Source organism: Paralichthys olivaceus, chromosome 3 (assembly GCF_024713975.1).
Source record: "Paralichthys olivaceus isolate ysfri-2021 chromosome 3, ASM2471397v2, whole genome shotgun sequence".
NCBI classification, from domain to species: domain Eukaryota; kingdom Metazoa; phylum Chordata; class Actinopteri; order Pleuronectiformes; family Paralichthyidae; genus Paralichthys; species Paralichthys olivaceus.
The window spans coordinates 8482945-8503282 of record NC_091095.1 but is presented as its reverse complement, the minus strand read 5'-3'; the positions used below and the strand labels follow the sequence as shown (position 1 = coordinate 8503282).

The following is a 20338-nucleotide window of genomic DNA, read 5'->3' as shown; positions in this document are numbered from 1 at the left end:
GGATTTATCGATGCTTTTAATATTATTTTTCATGAACGAGTGAAACAGTCTTGTAATTGAACGAGGACGCGCAGCTTGTGTCGACGCGCAGCTTGTGTCTCCAGGGCTGCGGACAAACCTCACTGTGATGCCACGATGAGGATGAGGATGATGAAGAGGAAGGCACGAGAACAAGCATTTGGTTTGTCAGTGTAATTCTCAAGCAGCTGACACGTGGAACCCCCCCCCCCCCAACAGCAGCTGTCACGGAGCTGCTGCTGCTGCTGCTGCTGCTGCTGAAGATGAAGATGATGAAGATGAAGATGCTGTGGAGATGAGTGGTATTAATAGGTGGGCTTCAGTGTCACAGACTTTCACTGTCGAGACCTTGGTGGGTTTGGTGGAGAGTCGGTGGACCGGGTTGGGGGGGCTTCCGATCCAGAGTGCGCACTTGGAATAACAGATAGAATAAAGACATTAGAAAAGAAGGATCGTTGTCAGAGACGCAACATGGAGGTGCTGTCAGTTCTTAATTTGGACGATTTAGCCCAAGCGTTCTCCAAAATGGGAATGTTTCCTGTGTTTGACGTCGCTTATTACATCGTGTCCATCCTGTACCTGAAGTATGAGCCAGGTGAGTGTCTTCTCTGTTTGCTATTCAAATGAAAGGTGTGTTGGAATATAAGATAAACACGATAAACCTGTTTCTAACTCAATACACAGGGGCAGCTTCTGCACAAGCCTCACACTCATAAAATATACACAATAGACATGTGCATATTTACAACTATTTAAAAGAAAACAAAGCTGAAATAACACATTTCTAGTAGAAATTCAAATATGAATCATATATGTAATAACTGAAATGTGAACAATCTAGTGTTTGTAGAATGAATTGAATGATAATGTAATAATATTTTGTCAGTTTTAACATTCTGTCATTCTTCAGTGATATAAACACTCCTGGCTCTTATATCCCAATATGGGCTTTCTGCTGTTATCTCTACAGTTGCCCTATATCCTTATAAAGCATGACCTGCATAAGCCGGAGCCCCACAGCTCTCTGCTTCACTTGCTATGAGGGGACTGTGTGTTGCTGCTGCAGCCTGACCTCATGTACTCTTTGTGAAACCACTGGAGTAGATAAAAACCACTCAGCTTTGGGTCAAGCTCGATTTTTTTTCCAAGATTGAACTCGAGTTATAACATTGAGCGCCGTGAGGAGGATGAAACCCGAGAGAAGGCCTGTGCATACCAGCGACTTGGGGCAATAAATAGAAGATCCTGAAATAGCCGGTGTCAGCGGGACTCCGAGGCACCTCATGCTGCTGGAGGCTACATTTGGGCCGGGTGTGTTATTTAGTGTTAAACATGAAATCAGGTGTTGAGTGAGAAGCACAGCGTGACCTTATTGTCCTTTGAGGGTGTCGAATCTGAACCAAAGCTCACAACCTTTACTGGAAGTTTACAGCTTGTACAACATGATTCTCATGTCAGACAACTGGGATGCTGGAACAAAAAATGTATCTTTATGTAATTATCACCCTCATCTTCCTTTGCCACTTGCAGAGAGGAGCGTCCAGGAAGGTGAATGAACATTCATGCCCCTCCTCTTCATTATTTGGCTTCAGGAAACTAAAAGGGACAATCCCAGCTGACATTTGGCGAGTTGACCCTAGACAGGTCGGCAGTGTATCACAGAGCCGACATATAGAGACCAACAACTATTCACACTCACATTCCCGCTTAACGACAATTTGGAGTCTCAAGTTAACCTAACTCCAATCTGCATGTGCTTTGACTGTAGGAGGAAGCACCTGAAGAGAACTCTCACAGAAATGAGGAGAACATGCAAACTCCTAAAGAACTCTCCCAGCAAAACCAGGATTCTAACGGGGAACCTTCTTTCTGTGAGGCGACAGTGCTGTTGTCCCCTTACCCCTGTTGCGTTAAGACACTGACAACGTGCCCTTTAAAAACTTAACCTTCATTCTGTTAATGGCATTAATCTGTGTTTTAGAGTTAAATCCATTATATCATTGGTCTTCAGGCTGAGCTGCAGTCTGTTGCTCCCAAACCCGACTTCACATCAGAATATTTCCCAGTCAAATGAGCCGCCAACATTTGCAAGATTCACCATTCATTCCCCCTCACATGTCGGAGCAGTTCACACACTGGCCACATATCAGAGGAGCACATGAATGAGCTTTGGGAGTCCGCAGTGGTGGAGGGGAGAAAGGAGAGAGACAAGTGTGGGGGTCAGAGGTCAAGACGGGCCCCGACAGTTGCAAGGCAGGAGAAGCAGTTGAGCAGGTTTTATTTATAGGGCAACATTTCTCAGGATCAGATTGCTCTCAAACCGAGCGCCGTTCACACCAGGACACCCTCACCCACCTGTTGTTGGGGATCTGTGCTCACATCCCGATTCACTGAGCGTCTCCCACAATGTTGTAACACAAGCAAGACCTCATTTAAACACACATGCTTTCTGTAAAGCGTATACCTGGCATATAAACGTGTAGCATTTGTGTATTTTGTGTCAACTCCTGAGTCAATATTAGATTATGATGAAGAGACATATTATCAGGGCCTGCTCAGACATGGTGGACAGGGTGTGGACAAAGATACAGCAGACAAACACACAAGGGATCCACAGATATTGACTTGAGAAGGTCAACGCCAACAGTTCTGAGCTCCAAGAACCAATGAAACATTTTCCCCCAAGAAAGGACAAAAATAAAAAACAGAATTTATTTTCCAATCACAGCGAAGAAGCTCTTTTCAGTGTTTATGAATCACAACTTATTTTAATTACTGATACATTTAGAGAACATGAAATTACTTTCAAGTTTTTTTTGCAAGAAGGAGTTTAAGATAAGATAACTCCACCACCTTCACTGCTAATCGAACCCGTTCACTGAAACAGATTCTTATGATGTGTTGGTTATCATTTTCAATAAGACGCTCCCTGACAGCTGCTCCTCTGTGTTTCAGGCTCGGTAGAGGTTTCCCGCAGGAGTCCCGTGGCCTCCTGGCTCTGCGCCATGCTCTACTGCTTTGGTAGTTACATCCTGGCCGACATCATGCTCGGGAGCAGCCCCGTCGACTATTTCCAATACAACAGCCACATCCTGCTGGCCTCAGCTGTCTGGTGAGAAAATCCTCAACAGCTCTTCACCCTTCACAAGGGGAGAACAGAGATTCTGTTTCAAAGTCAAACAAGGTCCCAAATCTGCTTCTGTTAAATCCAGGCTTTTCATCAAACTTTTAAGACTGTGTACGTTTTATAATTGTCCCCCGCAGGTCATTGTGTGGGAGTGATTCCATTCAAAAAAATAATTTGGTTAATAATTTGTGAATTTTGTGAAACTGCCACCAAGATCCACAATCCATCGTCATGATCCAACCCCCACTCTCCACGATCAGGGTTTCTCTGAGGAAGAGAAACAAATCTTTCAAGTTGCATATGAAATATGTTTCCCACTTATAATCAATAATATCTTACCACACAGCATTTGTATGTTTTTAGGTCTGGTTAATTATTTTCAAAGCATCAAGGACTGAAATGGCGTCAAATCTTTCTGTTTTGTTTGGGATCCTTGATGGTGGAACATTTGTTAAAGTCAGGGCAGGGATGTCCTCCTCTGCATGAATCTCTTAAAGACTCAGCTTTTCTTAAATCCAGGTGACTTCCCCGCACCTCAGGGTCATTACCTCGACCAAGGAGGCTGTTTTTGCTCCTGTCCGTTTGTTTGTCAGCAAGATAAGAAAAACTACTAAATGGATTTCTACAGAACTTAAGAACAGGACATGGGCCAAGAGAGAGCCTGTTAAGTTTTGGCATGGATCTGGACAAAGAGGAAGATCTAGCGTTTTATTTCCCACATTCTTTAACTGTGACACTTTCACTGTTTTCAGAGGAAATAGTTTATGGATCTTGATGAAAACAGCCAGGTATATTTATGGGACTGATAACTGTAGGTGTGAGTGAATCGGTTGACCTTCATTGAAGGGGACCTTTGGACCTTAGCGGACTGAGCATGTGCTATTCTAGTTTTTCATCGGGAGCTATTTTCAAGCAAACTTGAATATAAAGGAAATACAAGACACGTTTTGAGAAGAAAAAAACTAAACTATACGCTTGGCAAGATATTAATTGTAAATGGGAAAATATGATTTTTACTGATCCTTGAACATTCAGAACAAACTTCATCATCAAAGCTAAATCTAAATGATAGTGTTGACATTTTGAGGAAATATTTCCCCTCTCTTTCCCTGATGTCTTATTTTCTCTCTGCCATATACAAACACAGGTACCTCCTCTTCTACTGCCCGATGAACCTCTTCTATAAATGTGTGGCCTTCCTGCCCGTCAAGCTGGTGTTGGTCGCCCTGAAGGAAGTCGTCCGCACTCGTAAGATCGCCGCCGGCGTTCACCACGCCCACCACGCCTACCACCACGGCTTCTTCATCATGGTCATCGTCGGATACGTCAAAGGTCAGTGTCTCACAACTTGTGTTCAAACAGGAGAACGCAGCAGTTTGTGTTTCAAGTTTGGCAGAATGTCATGAGCATATATCTGTATTTATGAGAAGGTCGATTGGATTTTTAAATTCTCAACTACCTTGAATGAAGTGGAAGAGATCGTTGTTTTCTCTGTTAACTGCAGTGCTGAGGAACCTTGTTGCCAGATTTGGTGACATTCAGCTCCTTTTTCTAAAAAATTTCATAATCAAAATAATCTCCATGAATCGAATTTAAAATAGTGGAGTTTATGGGACAACAGCCACTTAAACATGAATGAGTTTAAATTGTACAAGGCAGGTTTAGCAATGAGACAACTTTCAAAGCTTTGGACTAACTGCAGGTCATCTGGTAGAATAGAAACACTTTACTGTAGTTGTACAAGAGAAAGCAGTACAAGGAAATATGAGGTACAAGTTCAAACTCTGTCATAAGCAACAAATCCATCAACACAAGACCAAAGCAGAGTGGTTGGTTACCTCGTTTTTCTTCACAGAATGGATACTGCTTTTATTTCTGGATTTTGTTATTTAAACTGAAAATGTATGTAGTAATAAATACCACAAATGCATAATGAGCTCTAACATTGAGGCTCTGCAGGGTCAAAAATCTAATCTAATCTTTGTGCCTCACCGCGTTGATCAAATGTTGTGTTTAATCACAGCAAACCTGGAACCAGATAGTGTTCGAAGGTGGAGAAAGTCAACACAAAAAGTCAACACAAATCAATCTAACAAAGAGTTGAGGGATTATTAATGTCCCAGCTGCAGGTTCACATGAAGAATCATAATGTCCTCACAACTTAAATGTTTGTCAAATTAGAGCTCAGTTCAGATTTCAAGTTGTCATGGAAAAAGATAAATGTCAAAATGTCTCCACGAGCAAATCATGTTTTAAAAGCCTGATGTTTAAAGTCAGAAACCAAGAAAATGTTGATACATTTGAACGAGCAAGGTACAGAAACAATCATAGTCCTGATAGATTGAGCAGTGATGTACCTCTAATCAGGTCTTCTGTTACACACCTACTGTAAATCATTTTCCCCCTGTTCTTCCTCAATGTGAAACTATCCCCTAAAACAGAAATGCTACAGACACAGAAAGGCCCTGCAGGCGACCGTGTTTTTTACACTGTCTATTTTTATCTTCCCAGGCTCTGGAGTGGCTCTCATTTCCAATTTTGAGCAGCTGCTGCGCGGAGTGTGGAGGCCCGAGACCAACGAGATCCTCAACATGTCATTGTGAGTCTGTTTGAATGTCTGATGTTTGAATACTGTTCACTCATCACTCCCTCATACGGCACGTCATCCAAACCCAGAGGAGAACTAAGACTTAGGAATAAATATGATAAGTTTGTTGAAGCTACTCTGTAGAATTTCTTGATGTTGATGCCCCCTAGTGGAAGCATCCAAAAGAGGCCCTGTGTGACACAATAATGTCAGATTCAGTTTGTCTTCCCTGTAAAAAAGGAGTTTTTATTGTGTTAAAAAGTATTTCTAACTTTATTAAATGGATTTTAATCAACTTAAGATGATTACATGATCATTACACATCAAATAAAAACATCTGATATTTCAATTTAAAAGAAAGAGCAAAAAGTGAAAAAATAAACTTTCATATTGTGTCATAAACATTTACTGTTGGTGAAGAGACATAATGAACTTAACTCCATAAATAGAAACGTGCTTCAAACCAGTGGAGGAGCTTTTACCCTGCGCTCCATCTGTGATTTCACTCGTGGTGAATATGATGAACAGATGTTTCGCTGACAGTTTGTCTTTTCTGTCTCCGCAGCCCGACCAAAGCCAGTCTGTACGGAGCAATCCTCTTCACCCTGCAGGAGGCTCACTGGCTGCCCGTGTCCAAGAGCATCCTCATCCTCGCCTTCACCCTCTTCATGGCCACAAGCAAGGTGCGTTTAGTCTTCAGTCCGAAAATTATGATGCAAGACTTGTTAAGTGTGTTTCTTTCCTTACAGGTAGCCTGTAGGGACAGTGAGGAAATTCAGAGTACAAGATACATAAGAAACAGGAGACAGTATAATATGAAAGTCAGCAGATCTTCAATCTAACTGAGCTTAACTCCTTAACCTGAACTTTTCCAACCCTCTCCCTCCTCCTCCAGGTGGTGATGACCGCCCGACACTCCCATGGCTCCCCCTTCGCCCTCATCGAGTCCTGGGTTTGCCACCTGCTGTTCGGCTCCCCTCTGGGCGGCTCTGAGGAGGACCACCACCACCACGCCCCCGCCGCCTCATCCTCACCTCTCAAAACCAAGGAGGAACTGAGCGAGGGCGCTCGCAAGAGGAAGGCCAAGAAAGCCGAGTAGGACGTCGCACTACGCCGACGAAACTGCATCTGACTCGCCCTCGTGGCCGCCACATGATGGGGACATCCCATTCCTTTCTGGGGAAAGGGGCAGTTTGATGAGGCCCTTCCTGTTAGAGCAAAAAATGGTGCTTTCTGCATTTTACATGGCATGAGGACTCTGTAAATACCACAGCAACTGTTTCACACTTTAACCCAACCTGGACATTTTGGACCTATTTACTTAAGTGTCTGTGAACATCTGTGCCCAACACTGTGTGCTGATCCCTGTGTAGGAGCCGCGTGGTTGTTTTTAGGACGACCTCTCCTCGCACCACATCAGTAGTTGTGTTCGCAGGTGTCAGTGGTTTCATTCTAGTCCAAACCAAACCTTGTTTTACTAAAGAAACACAAAATACAAATTAATTTGACTCATAAATTCAAATGTGTAAAGCATTATGTGAAAGAACATTGCAGCTTTTTACATTGAGACAAAGACGAATCCATGTCTTTGATTAAAATCAAAAGAAACATTGCATCTTGGTGTTTTTTTATTTCCTTTTCTTAATGACATGAACTTTTGTGAATAAGTAAATGTTTAAAATCAGTTAGCTAGATATACTTTAGCTCCAGAAGTACGTATTTGGGGTTTTTGTTGTAGCAAAGCAGCTTTTATATGCTTATTAAAGGACGTAGACTAACTCAAAGAAAGTATCTCGGTAACTTTTAACTTTCTACAAAGCTCAAATCTATGTTTGGCCCAAAGTTACTCTTTTGAAAATGTACAGGGCTGTTATGCACAAAAATTAAAGGGATGTCACAAGTGCCGACCTTCAACCAAAACATTCTCTTAGAAAGTTTATACCCATGATGAAATGAATATTCAGGCTTTTATAAAAGTATAAAAATTAAATGTTTAGTCTAAGGAACACTCTTAATATATTTTTAATTAATTACACTTTAGACGTGACTGTAAAATCAACACATGTTTTACTACTCACATCTTTTTACCGAGTGGCTTCACACACGCTGTTGCAGGAGTCCGTAGTAACAGTCTTCATAAACTCTGTGTTATGTAACTGCGAGGCTGTTGAGAGGTGATAGGTGAGGTCTGAGGTCGGCCGCAGGTCACGCCCTGAGAAACTCGGAAGTCTCCCCCCTGTGTTGACAAACTCTTGTAGCACAGGCAGTAAAGCATCACTGATGAACTTTGCAGGAGGTCGTTGCACTCGACCTTTGACCTTAACATTCCTCACAGCAGCACAGGAGAGCAGGAAGGTAAAAGATCTGTTTGTTGCATTTTCAGGTGCCATGTGTAGCCCTGGTGGAGCAGTTACAGGCCCCTGAAGCTTCACTCTCACAGTCAACTGCCATATAAACACTTCATCCTCTTTTTCTGTTTGCTTGAAAAACACGATAAAATGATAATCACTTACCCAAAACGGTTTTAATTGATTCATTTATCTGATAATTGACAGTCTTAACTAATTATTTTATTGACAAACAAACCAAATGTTTAAGCTAAGTAAAGTAAATAGTAAAACGTAAAAAGTCCAATACTTCCCACTGAATGTAGTGGACTGTAGTGGACTAGAGAAATGAAATGTCAAATAAAAATGTCTCTCAAAGTGATTCTGTAACTGTACTTAGTTACATTTGGACATTGCAGACTGAATTAAGATTATTTTAAGAAAGAAGCTAAGGACAGAACAGGATTTATGGGATTGTAAATGATCAGCGTTTCCCTCCACGTCACTGAACAAACTAAAACTGAATTATATAATATTCATTCTGTGTCTAACGGGTCTAGTTTTCATTTACGATGACAGAAACGAGGTGTTGTGTTTGCTTTTCCACAGAGTGAGAATTTCCCTGCTCCTTTGGGCAAGGCAGCGAGCAGGCGAGGATGGAGCGAGAGTGGAGGTGGTGAGAGCTGTTCAAAGTGATCTGAAGCAAAACCTCAATAACTTTCACTGTGAGGAATGCAACAAACATCTGCTGCCCCCATTACTGACAAATACAAACACACACACACACACACACAATCTCTCTTTACCAACCGTCGACAATTGGACAACGGAAAATAAAATAAAATGACATAAAACCTTTATTCAAGGTCTCTCTCTTAATTTGTGCTTTTGTAATCATTTTTTTGAAAATTGTCTACATGATGAGTGTCGACCTCTACAGCTCTTTACTGACACTAATAATAAGAACAAAACCTCAAGCCTTCAAACTGTCCTCACATACTATGAGACATCTACTAAGTCAATGTCTCTGGATTTTTACTTTGGATGTCGGACATAAAATACTCAGAGGCTCATAAAATATTGAACCCACATCCTCAGAACTTCCAAGAACTCCCATGTTATTCGCCCTGAGAAAACCGAGCTCCAGTTTTTGGACTCCTTTAAAGCTTCATGTGGGTGTTCATGAAGGACTGAACCAACAACAGCAACGTGAAATTCACAGAACCTTAAGAAAAACAAACCACGGATCTTCCAAACATTCTTTAATATGACAAGGTACTTAGAAGAAGGACAGGTTTGTCTTTGAGCAAAGAAATTAAACAATTAAACAAAGTAGAAACAATCCTGGATCCACCCCTTCGTTTAAATCCGTCTCAAAATTTAATGATTTCTTTCTTGGCTCATTTCCCATTGTTCTGCCAAGTTTCAATATCATAAATAAATATGGATAAATAAGTAATAAAGTTCAAGTGTCTCTATTCAAATATCTCTGGAAGTTAAAGGACGTCTCTACAGGTTTAAAGAAGTCGGTTTAAACTTGCATGGATTTTGTCGTCCAGCACCCGTGGAAAACATTCAAGGGCTCCCAAAGAAATTAGTTTGACAAAATATCTTACAATGTCATTTGGAAATGCTGAGGATGAACAATAGCTACTTTGCTTCAACATGAAGGAAGAAGAGTTTTGTGAATGTACTTTTGTGATTTTGTGAATCTCAGTTTTTCCAAAATGTCCAGAAAAATACCAACAACCCAATTTCTTATTTGTGGAAAACACACAGAGACTGATGCCTCTGTGAGGGACCATGTTGTGAGCATGTTGTGTAATCCAATCCCTGTCCTTGTTTTCCTGGACTGCTATACTGAGTGATTTGCAGGACTAAGGGTTGGGGATGTGAGCCAAGGAGTCGGGGGTGTGGGTGGGGGATTTGGGGCAACGGTATAAAACCGAGGCAGGGGACAAAAGGCGAAAACTATGCTGGAACCAGGTTTGCATGAGGAGCACTGACACTGAGCTCAAGGACGGAGCGAGAAAGAGACGACTCTGCTGCACGTGAAGAGGACCAGAGGTAAAACCATGCTGTGGCTCCTGGTCCTGACCTGTGTGCTCTCCATGGGAGGACACGTCACAGAGGGACAGAGAGGTGAGACACAAAACATTGTTTTACCTCTTATACTTTTTTTAGTATAGGTCAGGACCTGTGCTGTCCACATTTCACCACAAGACAGATGATGAAATGATAATTGATGACTGCAAATCGCAAAAGCACATCATCGCTATAGAATCTCAACAAAATTTCTGCTGGAAAACATCAAAATAAAACTGATTGATCCAACTTGAAAACTGCAGAACACGAGAAATGAAAACGTCCTTTATGCCAATCAGAATTAAGCTGCTTTATTTGTTTGCAAAACGACGTCAGCTTATTCTTATTTTCTTTATTTTTAATCGTACCTCATCGCATAACCACGTATTTGACTTTGACTCGATCGACCGTGTGAAAGATCCCACCAACCTCTCTATTAGCAGAGTGATTTATCTGCAGTGCTGAGGAATTCATTCAGTAAACAGAGTTGCTGCTAATGAGAAGAACACATTTCCTGAGCTTCACGCTCAGCAGCTCTCTGCCCTCGTACAGCTCCTCGGGGGGAAGGGGCGGCGTCTGAAGTGATTGAAGGAGGGATGTTGGGGTCTTTGGGTCAATTTAGTACAAGCATCCGACGTGTCTTCTGACGACACTCCGACAATGGTTTACACCTTAATTTGGGAGATTTGTGAAGCTGAATCAATGTTTTTATAATGACGATGCCTCAAATGGTGAAAACAATGCGACAGTGAGGAGAGAAAATAATTTGACTGTTTAGTTTTGGTGCCCAGTAGAGATCAGCAGGTTTGAAACATAGAGGAACATTTAACAGGAGAGAGAAGAGATTAAAAAACAAGAGAATGAATCTTGGATGATAAGTGACCGGAAACAAAACTCTGTCTATTGTAGGACAGTTGAGATGCTTTAAACTTAATATTCTTCATGGAAAATCCAGATCATGTCCAGAGGTGGGACTCTCACTGCGTTACAGGTAGAAACACAACAACGCCCACTGACTGTAGTTCCTGTCAGCATGCAGCTTGATATCTTCCCGAGAATCTTGTGTCATTCTGTATCTGGAAAAGCGATTCCTCAGCTGCGATCAAATCATCTGTGACTGCAGTGGATGTGTGGGCTGTGGATATGCATGAGGTCTGTGGTGGCTGAGCAATGTCAGGTATTGGAGTTAGGTATCAGACAGGCAGTGGATCGTCTTGTTGAGGCGGACGTGTGTCGGACACTTGGCTGTTAGAGGACGTTCAGCTCTTTGGTTTCTTGGGTCGTATGTTTAGGAACTTCGTCCTGCCGAATGATGAAATGTCGTCCGATAGGTTTTGATGTAATTGACTGAATTTGAACGCACACACTCGTGACAAACCTTCACATCCCTCCTGATCAGTGAAACCATCAGAAACTGGACAGAACCACCACCGTGTTTGAGGAGGTTGTAGTTTGGCGTCATGAGCTGTTTCTATTTTCTTCACACTTTCCTCTTTCCACCCTTTATTTTAACAGAGGTAGAATTTATTTTCATCAGTTTCACTACAACTAAATAACTTGAGATTTCTAAATTAACATTTTTTTATATGAGCTAAAATAGAAATAACACACAGCTGCCATGAAAACATTAGAAGCCAAATGCTCACTTACATTTAAAACAATTATTCAGATGAACGTCATGGAGGCCCCAAAAAGTGCAGTAGAAGCGTGATGGCTTGCTGCAGAATAGGTCATAAATCCTGCCTTCTCCATGTTAACAAATGGGACAGGGACCAAACCTAAATGTAAAAAGTGCAAATCAAATACATTTTTCTGAAGTTCTTGATCAAGTGCTCGTGTTTCCATTAAGTTTGGTTTTAATTAGTTATTTGATGGTGAAACCTAATGATTGACAGTTGAGACTGACTCGTGATGTTTATTGACAGGACCTTGCTATGGCTCCATCTACCAATCGCCCACTCACCCACTCATTTATTTAATCTATGTCACTTGGATGGATGGATGGATGGATGGATGGATGGATGGATAGGGTCAAATAGATCTCACATACATTTGTTTCTGCATTGATGCAAGTCAAACCAAATGTTTCATTTTTTCATATCCAGATGGAGAAATCATCAGTCAGATTAAAATGACAAACATTGCACTGGCTGAGATTAAAGAGCTTCTGAAACAACAGGTAAACCACCTTCACTCCCAAAAGCTGCATCTGCAGCTTCTCCATCAGCTGTGTTCCATACGTTTAGCTGCAGGAACATGTGACGCTGAGCTAAATGTTGAACCCACTGCTAATCATATGAATAAATGCATCAATAAATAAATTTTAAAAAGTGTGTAGGAGAAGCCACTGTCAGCGCTCAGTGTATAAACTGACTGTGTATTAACTGACTGTGTATTAACTCTATTGTGTTTTCAGATTAAAGAGATCGTCTTCCTGAAGAACACAGTGATGGAGTGTGAAGCCTGTGGTGAGTTGATCTGCCAAACAGAAATTCTCTTTATTACTTATACTCTAGTGTTTCCATCGATTCTATTTAGATAGTCAAAGACCTGCATTACAGCACAGATATTATCAGGAGAGAGAACAGTAATATGTATCTGTGTAAAAGGAAGTTTGATTTCTTTTGTTGAGTTGCACCAAGACAGAAGAAAGTCTATCGTCTCTCTCCTCAGGGATGGGAGGAATGCAGCCTCGTCCCTCTTGTGTCCCCAACCCCTGCCACCCGGGGGTGACGTGCATGGAGACACCTCAGGGTCCAAAGTGTGGACCCTGTCCTGACGGTATGGAGGGTAACGGTACCCACTGCACTGACGTGGACGAGGTACGTCAGAGGAAATAAAACTGTATTATATCATATTACAACATAATACAGTATGATATGATAAGTTTAATCACATTTCTACAAAACAACACAATAGTACAATATAAGACATTAAGTTATAATAAAACACATTGGGATATGATATGATTGTTGTGATATGAGATTTTCTGAAAGTGCACTTATGTGATATTGATGAGTTAGTTAGTTAGTTAGCAATCTGATTAAATGCTTGAAAAATAAATCAGTGTGTCTGTGCAGGGTCTGTTAGAACTAAAACAGTTTGGTGTGTGTTTGTTTATTGTGTCTCTGTTGAATATAGTGTACAGTGATACCGTGTCACATGGGTGTGCGCTGCATCAACACCTCCCCGGGCTTCCGCTGTGGCTCCTGCCCTGCAGGATACACCGGGCCCCAGCTGCAGGGCATCGGCCTCGCCTACGCCACCACCAACAAGCAGGTCAGCCACAGTGACACACACACATACACACACATACGCACACACACACACACACACACACACACACACACACACACACACACACACACACACTCAGTTCTTCTTTTTTAAACTACAAGCTCCACTTTCACTACTACAACAGAGGGAAACAACAACGTAACAAAGGCTGAGCATTCACAACTGAAACATCATAATTTCGACCACAACCTTTTTAGCAGCTCTCAGGTTTATGCACAGATGCTCAAGTAGTGTGGATATTTCAGTTGTGTCTAATAATGGTGTAGTAGTACTTGACAGTAATCAATGTCAATACTAGATCAGGAAAAAAGTTCAAAACTGATTAACTTCTCAAGAGCCAGATACCAACAGTAATATCTGCACGATGTAATTTTTATAATAAGAAATTATTTTACAAATATCAAGATGCCAAATTAAAAAAAACATTTAACATATAAAAATCCTCCCTGTTCTGCATTAAAACATAGAGGATTAGACTTATTTCTCTCTGTTGGTTTTTCACCACCTGCTTCCCACATCCATCAGCAGCACCTCCTCACTCCTGTCCTGTCCGTTACAGTTTATTTATGTAGAACAAAGTGGACTGTCTCAGCACCACCTTGATACTCAACACCAGACTGATTTCACTTCATTTTCTTTCTGCCTCTTAGTCCAGTCCTGACGTGGAAGCCCTCTAAGTTAACTTTCTTTCTTCCCTGTTTCCAGGTGTGCAAGGACATCGACGAGTGTGAGGGCCCCAACAATAGAGGCTGTGTGGAAAACTCTGTCTGCATGAACACACCTGTGAGTAAAACACAAGGAATCTGCACGAATAACCAGTGACTGTCATGTTTGAGGGAAATCTGCAGCTAATTCAAAACTTTTTAATTCAGAAGTTTTTCATGTTCTCTTTGTGTCTGTATGGGTTTTCTCTGAGAACTCCGGCTTCCTCCCACAGTTAAGACATGCAGATTGGGGCTAGGTTATATGGAGACTCTAAACTGTCCGTCGGTGTGAATGTGAGTGTGGATTTTTAGCTGCTTTCAGACATTCTCCGAAGGGGCTTAATATAAGTCTGATTGGCGATGACAGTTCAATCACAAAGCAGAGTCCCATCAGAGGACAGTTGGTCCTATTGGCTGAAAGGTGGGAACTTCAATGACACCAATGCTCTTGGACTCAGTACATTTATGTATCATCAGGGCTCATTCAGGTGCGGCCCCTGTAAGACGGGTTACATTGGCGATCAGCGACGTGGCTGCAAGCCTGAAAGAGCCTGTGGGAATGGCCAGCCCAACCCCTGCCACGCCAGCGCAGAGTGCATCGTTCATCGAGAGGGAAAGATCGAGTGTCAGGTGAACAAATTCAACCTTTAGTCATCTTGTCTCACAGTAAAAGTTCACAGTTTTACATTTTCTCTTTATTATAAATTGTTTTGAAGGTGTCAGGTAGAGCATTAAATGTATAAAAGTAGTAGTTGACCTTATATGAAGCTGAAAACCATTTTGAAGCAACTCTTTGAAATATAACTTTCCGGACGTGCCAGATCTTGTAAAACCACAGGCCTGTTTGAAGACTTAAGCCCATCTGACGATGTATGCAGTGCACAACAGTGCCAAATAAAACAGTCTGCACAGGTCATTAAACCTTTTCCATCCTCACAGTGCGGAGTTGGATGGGCTGGAAACGGCTACCTCTGTGGCTCTGACATTGACATTGATGGTTTCCCAGATGAGAAACTGGAGTGTCCTGAGACGAACTGTAATAAGGTAAACCTCCTCTATGTCCACGATAAAAAAACAACATGAACACACGTTGGTTATCTGCAAAGAATAACATATGCACATGTTGTACATTGTATGTAAAGTGAACTTTTGTCGACTCTGTCAGAAACTGATAATGATCCTTAAGGTCTCTCAAAGTCACAGTTGGAATTGTACTAGAAACAACACTTGGTCAGTTTTAGTAATAAATGTGCTTTTCTTATCCTTTTTTGCTTGTTTATCTAACTTAACTTTATTGTACCTAATTCTTCTTGAATTAACAGTGAGCAAATTTCTCCTCAGGATAATTGTCTCACTGTTCCCAACTCTGGTCAAGAAGATGCAGACAATGACGGAATTGGAGACGCCTGCGATGAGGACGCAGATGGAGACGGGATCCCCAACATGCAGGTTCATGCGTGACGTGATGAAAATGAATAGAGATGCAAATGAGACAGATTTAAAGTCACTTGCAGAGACTAAAACACCTTTGTTGCAGGATAACTGTGTGTTGGTGCCCAACGTGGATCAGAGGAACATCGATGAGGACGACTTCGGCGACGCCTGTGACAACTGCCGTGCTGTGAAAAACAACGACCAAAAAGACACAGATGTGGACAAATTTGGTGACGAGTGTGATGAAGATATTGATGGCGACGGTGAGTGAGCCATAGACATCATGAAGTTATTTGAGTCATTCATTCATTATTGAAAATCCAGAATTCTGATGGTTGGAATAGGCCTTTTTTCTTCACTGATATTATATTTATTACATATGTAAAATTATAGTGTAAAAAATCATGGACTGAATATTCACGAATCACCATCTTATTTTCAGGAATCCTCAATCACCAGGATAACTGCAAACGGGTTCCCAACGCCGACCAGAAAGATCGAGATGGAGACAAAGTGGGAGACGCCTGCGACAGTTGTCCTTATATTCCCAACCCCGACCAGGTCAGCGTCTCTTGTTTATGGAAAGCCCGACAACACATAGATAGATGTTGTTTACATTTAGTTTGCATGTTTCAAAATCACATGTTTTTGGACTGTTTGGCTTTCCATACTTGTTCATGCACTTTTGGTGGCATACTTCTTCCATACTTGTGTTAATCAACCTTGTCTTGTGGATCATAGCTGGGCTCATAATCTTAAAGCTGTGATGGACCTTGTTCAGTTTCATCTTAACAATAACTGATATCATCTTTCTCAGATGGACGCAGATAACGATCTGATCGGAGACCCTTGTGACACCAACAAGGACAGGTGAGCTAATCAGTCGCATCAAAGATATTTCTTTGGGTTACGAGAAATAAAAATCTGCACATGCCAATAAAACCAAACTTTCCTCGATCCAGTGACGGTGATGGCCACCAGGACTCTCGGGACAACTGCCCAGCTGTCATCAACAGCTCTCAGCTCGACACTGACAAAGACGGCAAGGGAGACGAGTGTGACGACGATGACGACAACGATGGCATCCCTGACCTGCTGCCACCCGGTCCTGATAACTGCCGCCTGATCCCTAACCCTCTGCAGGAGGACTCTGATGGTGGGTTCCTCTCCTGACACTTTGACGTACAAATTCTTTTCATATTCTCTAACTCTAAGACATTTTACAACTCTTTATTTTTTTTATTTATCTTCTCAGGCAATGGTGTGGGTAACGTATGTGAAAAGGACTTTGACAACGACACCATTGTCGACACCATTGATGTTTGTCCAGAAAATGCTGAGGTCACCCTCACAGACTTCAGAGAGTACCAGACCGTCGTTTTAGATCCAGAGGGAGATGCACAGATTGACCCCAACTGGGTTGTGCTGAACCAGGTTGAGTAATTAGTTTTTCTTTTAATTTTTGTATTTCAATTTTGTGTCCCAAAATAATTCTTCATCTGAGTAAATCCAAACATGTTTTTTTTTGTGCAGGGACGAGAGATAGTCCAGACAATGAACAGTGATCCTGGGTTGGCTGTTGGTAAGAACATTGTATCGTTCATTTAAAAGAATAGATATTATATTTTGGATAATTATAGCTTTCAGGCCATTAAACAATCTTTCTATGAAAAGTATCAACTCCACAGTAGCTGTTGGTCCATCAAGATACGTAGTAACACATGTGTGCAACATTTTATCTCCCAGGTTACACTGCTTTCAGCGGTGTGGACTTTGAAGGGACATTTCATGTAAATACGGTCACAGACGACGACTACGCAGGATTTATCTTCGGCTACCAGGACAGCTCTAGTTTCTACGTGGTGATGTGGAAGCAAGTGGAGCAGATCTATTGGCAGGCGAACCCGTTCAGAGCTGTGGCAGAACCCGGCATCCAACTGAAGGTAAAACCTTTATTCATTATTCCTTGGGACTAAATTACTGTATCACTGTATCAGAGTCAGAGGCTCTACAGCAGGACATCATACCTTTGTTTGGGTTAGAGTCCTGTTAGCCGAGGACTTTGCATATAAACTGATTGCATGTGTTTAAAGTTCACAAGAATCCATGTTTCCTAAAGATTTGAACAAATGAAGAGCTGCCAAGACAAACATAATGATCTGCTGTGATCAAAGAGTCAAGGAATCACTTCGTCCAGAGACTCAGACTTTGTCATCTGTGGTTTTAAAAAAGGCAGTGAAGTCAAACACGGGTCCAGGTGAGAACTTGAGGAACGCCCTGTGGCACACCGGTGACACCAGCGACCAGGTCAAACTCCTGTGGAAAGATGCTCGTAATGTCGGCTGGAAGGACAAGACTTCGTACCGCTGGTTCCTCCAACACCGGCCCGCTGACGGATACATCAGGTACTGACGTTTAGGGAAATGTGCTTTTATGGTTTGGTCCACAGACTGTATTTAACATGGACAACATGATGGCTCCCCAAAAATGAAGCCAAAGAGTCTCAATTGACCCCTTGTGGCTGGCTGCAGTATAGGCTGCCGCCTCCTCTATGTTAAGAGATGGGATATGGTCCAAGCTAAAAAAATCAAGGTACTCGTAACAGAATTGTTCTTTAAGATGGTTTACGTCATTTTAAGTCATTTTTAATCACACTGATGTTCGTGTGGTCGATGTAAGTTTTCCTCTAAGTTTGGGAACCGTTACTATGTAGACTTCATATCTGGTATACTCTTCAGTTCTGGATAGTTGGAGGAAGTGGACACAGCGTCCATCTTTATATACAGTCTGTCGTTTGGTTGTTAAGCTTAGCTTAGCACAAAGACAAACTGCTAACTGCTACCAAAGAGAAAAAGAAACTGATACTGAAGCTGTTTGTAGATGGTCTTGTTTACAGACACAATAGCGTAAAAATCACAACTGTATTCTTCAATGTGTGATGTTGCCAGAGTTCGTTTCTACGAGGGTCCTCAGATGGTGGCCGACACGGGCGTCATCATCGACGCAACGATGAGAGGAGGCCGACTTGGAGTCTTCTGTTTCTCGCAGGAGAACATCATCTGGGCCAACCTGCGTTATCGCTGCAACGGTGAGTTGAGCGTCAGAGGATCGACTGTGGCCAGAAACTACTACTCTCGTCTTTTAACATCTTTTACAGCTACTCATATTTGATTTTGTGCATTTCAAGAAAATATTTACTAGTTAAGTACTAAATTTGAGTCGATTTTAACTGAGAATTAATGTTGTAGTAGTATGTAGGTTTTTTTTTTTCATCTTTAAGCTTCCATCAATACAAATCCATTCACAGTCAAATATGAACTAAATGTGTAAAAACATAAATAAAACATTAACAAAATACTCTTGTTTGCTGGAAAAGCCCAATATAAGTGAAAAAGACAGGTTTGAATGCAGCCTTAGATGTTAAAGGTTCAATGTGTAAAATTCAGTGACATCTACCCCTCACCTCCCCCTCCCCCTCAAAAAATTAAGAGAACCTATGGTACCATCAGTTGTCCTAAAAATTCAAAATGAGTTCGTCCAGTCTGGACTACTGTAAAAAAAAACATGGTGGCTTCCATATGAGGACCCACTCCAGATTTAAATATAAAGTATTTAAACATAAAGACCCATTCTAGGACGAATAAAACAACAATTGATACAATTTAGATGAAAAACACTGGTGAAAACATCACTAGGATTATTTTATATTCAACTTCTGCCAATAGATTCCTTTCACCTGAATCTTACACACTGAACCTTTAAGTAATGTTCCAGCTCCATGTTGAAAATATTCCAGTCGGCTGCTCAGACACTGAACTAACCTTCTTGTCGTCATTTTGCTTCAGATACTCTTCCTGAGGACTTTGACACCTACAGAGCTCAGCAGGTCCAGCTGGTGGCCTGATGAGACAGGAGGACAAGACCCGGGAATTCAGGGAACTCTCCACTGCACAGTCGAAGAAAGAAGACTGATGTTTAACAAAAGTCAGAGAAACGTGTCTGAAGGGAGATGAAAAGACTCGTGATGGAGGAGAAGAAACTCTGCAGCTGTGAAAACTCCTCAGAGGGAACTAGAGTGATCAAATGTTCAACAGAAATTCATTGGTTTTCTATAGAAATGTGTCTGAAATAATGTTGCAACTAAATATCATTAAGTATATTTTTATAACTGTCAGTGTATTCTTCCTGAAGAAGAGCTATCACAAAGATTAAACAAATAAAAGTGGATTTTACTAAATTATGTGCAGTATCTGTATTTTAACTACTTTTACCCTCCATTGACTGTCCGCAGGATTATGCAAAAACTACTCAACCGACCTCCATGCAATTTTATAACATGAACCAAGTAAGAACCGATTAAATGTTGGTGTGTATCCGGATCAGGGGACAGATTCTGTTGTTTGTTTTTTTGTCTTTAACATTGTTTTTCTTTTTGTTGATTAGACTATTGATTTGATTAGAATCATTCATGGATCTTGATTTTTTTTTTTTTAATCAGGCATGTTTAGGGGACTGATATTTAGCAGTGTGTGCAGAATTAGTGTCACTGTTCTCTGTGAAAGTTTGTTCTCTACTGAGAGCTGTTCTAGGGTTGGCAGCACTGGTGATTGTTTGTATTCAAATATACAGATTTTAATCTCTGATCGGTAATCATAGAATATTAGCATTCAAATCAATTGCGAAATGATCAATTTGAGAGGTAGCTTTGAAATGCCAAAAAATGAAAAGAAAACGTCTTTGGGTATTAGTAAGTACAAGT

At 41.4% G+C, this 20338-nt stretch overlaps 2 protein-coding genes across 2 annotated transcripts; both read left to right on the top strand.

The window, feature by feature from the left end:
- The first annotated feature begins 259 nt into the window (after nucleotides 1-259).
- tmem38a (transmembrane protein 38A) lies at nucleotides 260-7345 on the top strand. The gene is made up of 6 exons (XM_020098258.2): nucleotides 260-613; nucleotides 2974-3130; nucleotides 4293-4477; nucleotides 5657-5744; nucleotides 6298-6415; nucleotides 6628-7345. Exons 1-6 carry the CDS (start codon nucleotides 490-492, stop codon nucleotides 6829-6831), a joined length of 876 nt encoding a protein of 291 aa, XP_019953817.1. The 5' UTR covers nucleotides 260-489; the 3' UTR covers nucleotides 6832-7345.
- Nucleotides 7346-10013: 2668 nt separating this feature from the next.
- comp (cartilage oligomeric matrix protein) lies at nucleotides 10014-19964 on the top strand. The gene is made up of 19 exons (XM_020098586.2): nucleotides 10014-10201; nucleotides 12250-12323; nucleotides 12561-12612; nucleotides 12818-12966; nucleotides 13286-13423; nucleotides 14147-14224; nucleotides 14623-14775; nucleotides 15085-15189; nucleotides 15487-15594; nucleotides 15683-15842; nucleotides 16022-16140; nucleotides 16397-16449; nucleotides 16542-16735; nucleotides 16835-17013; nucleotides 17113-17161; nucleotides 17326-17522; nucleotides 17812-17984; nucleotides 18528-18667; nucleotides 19425-19964. Exons 1-19 carry the CDS (start codon nucleotides 10135-10137, stop codon nucleotides 19481-19483), a joined length of 2247 nt encoding a protein of 748 aa, XP_019954145.2. The 5' UTR covers nucleotides 10014-10134; the 3' UTR covers nucleotides 19484-19964.
- Nucleotides 19965-20338: the final 374 nt, after the last annotated feature.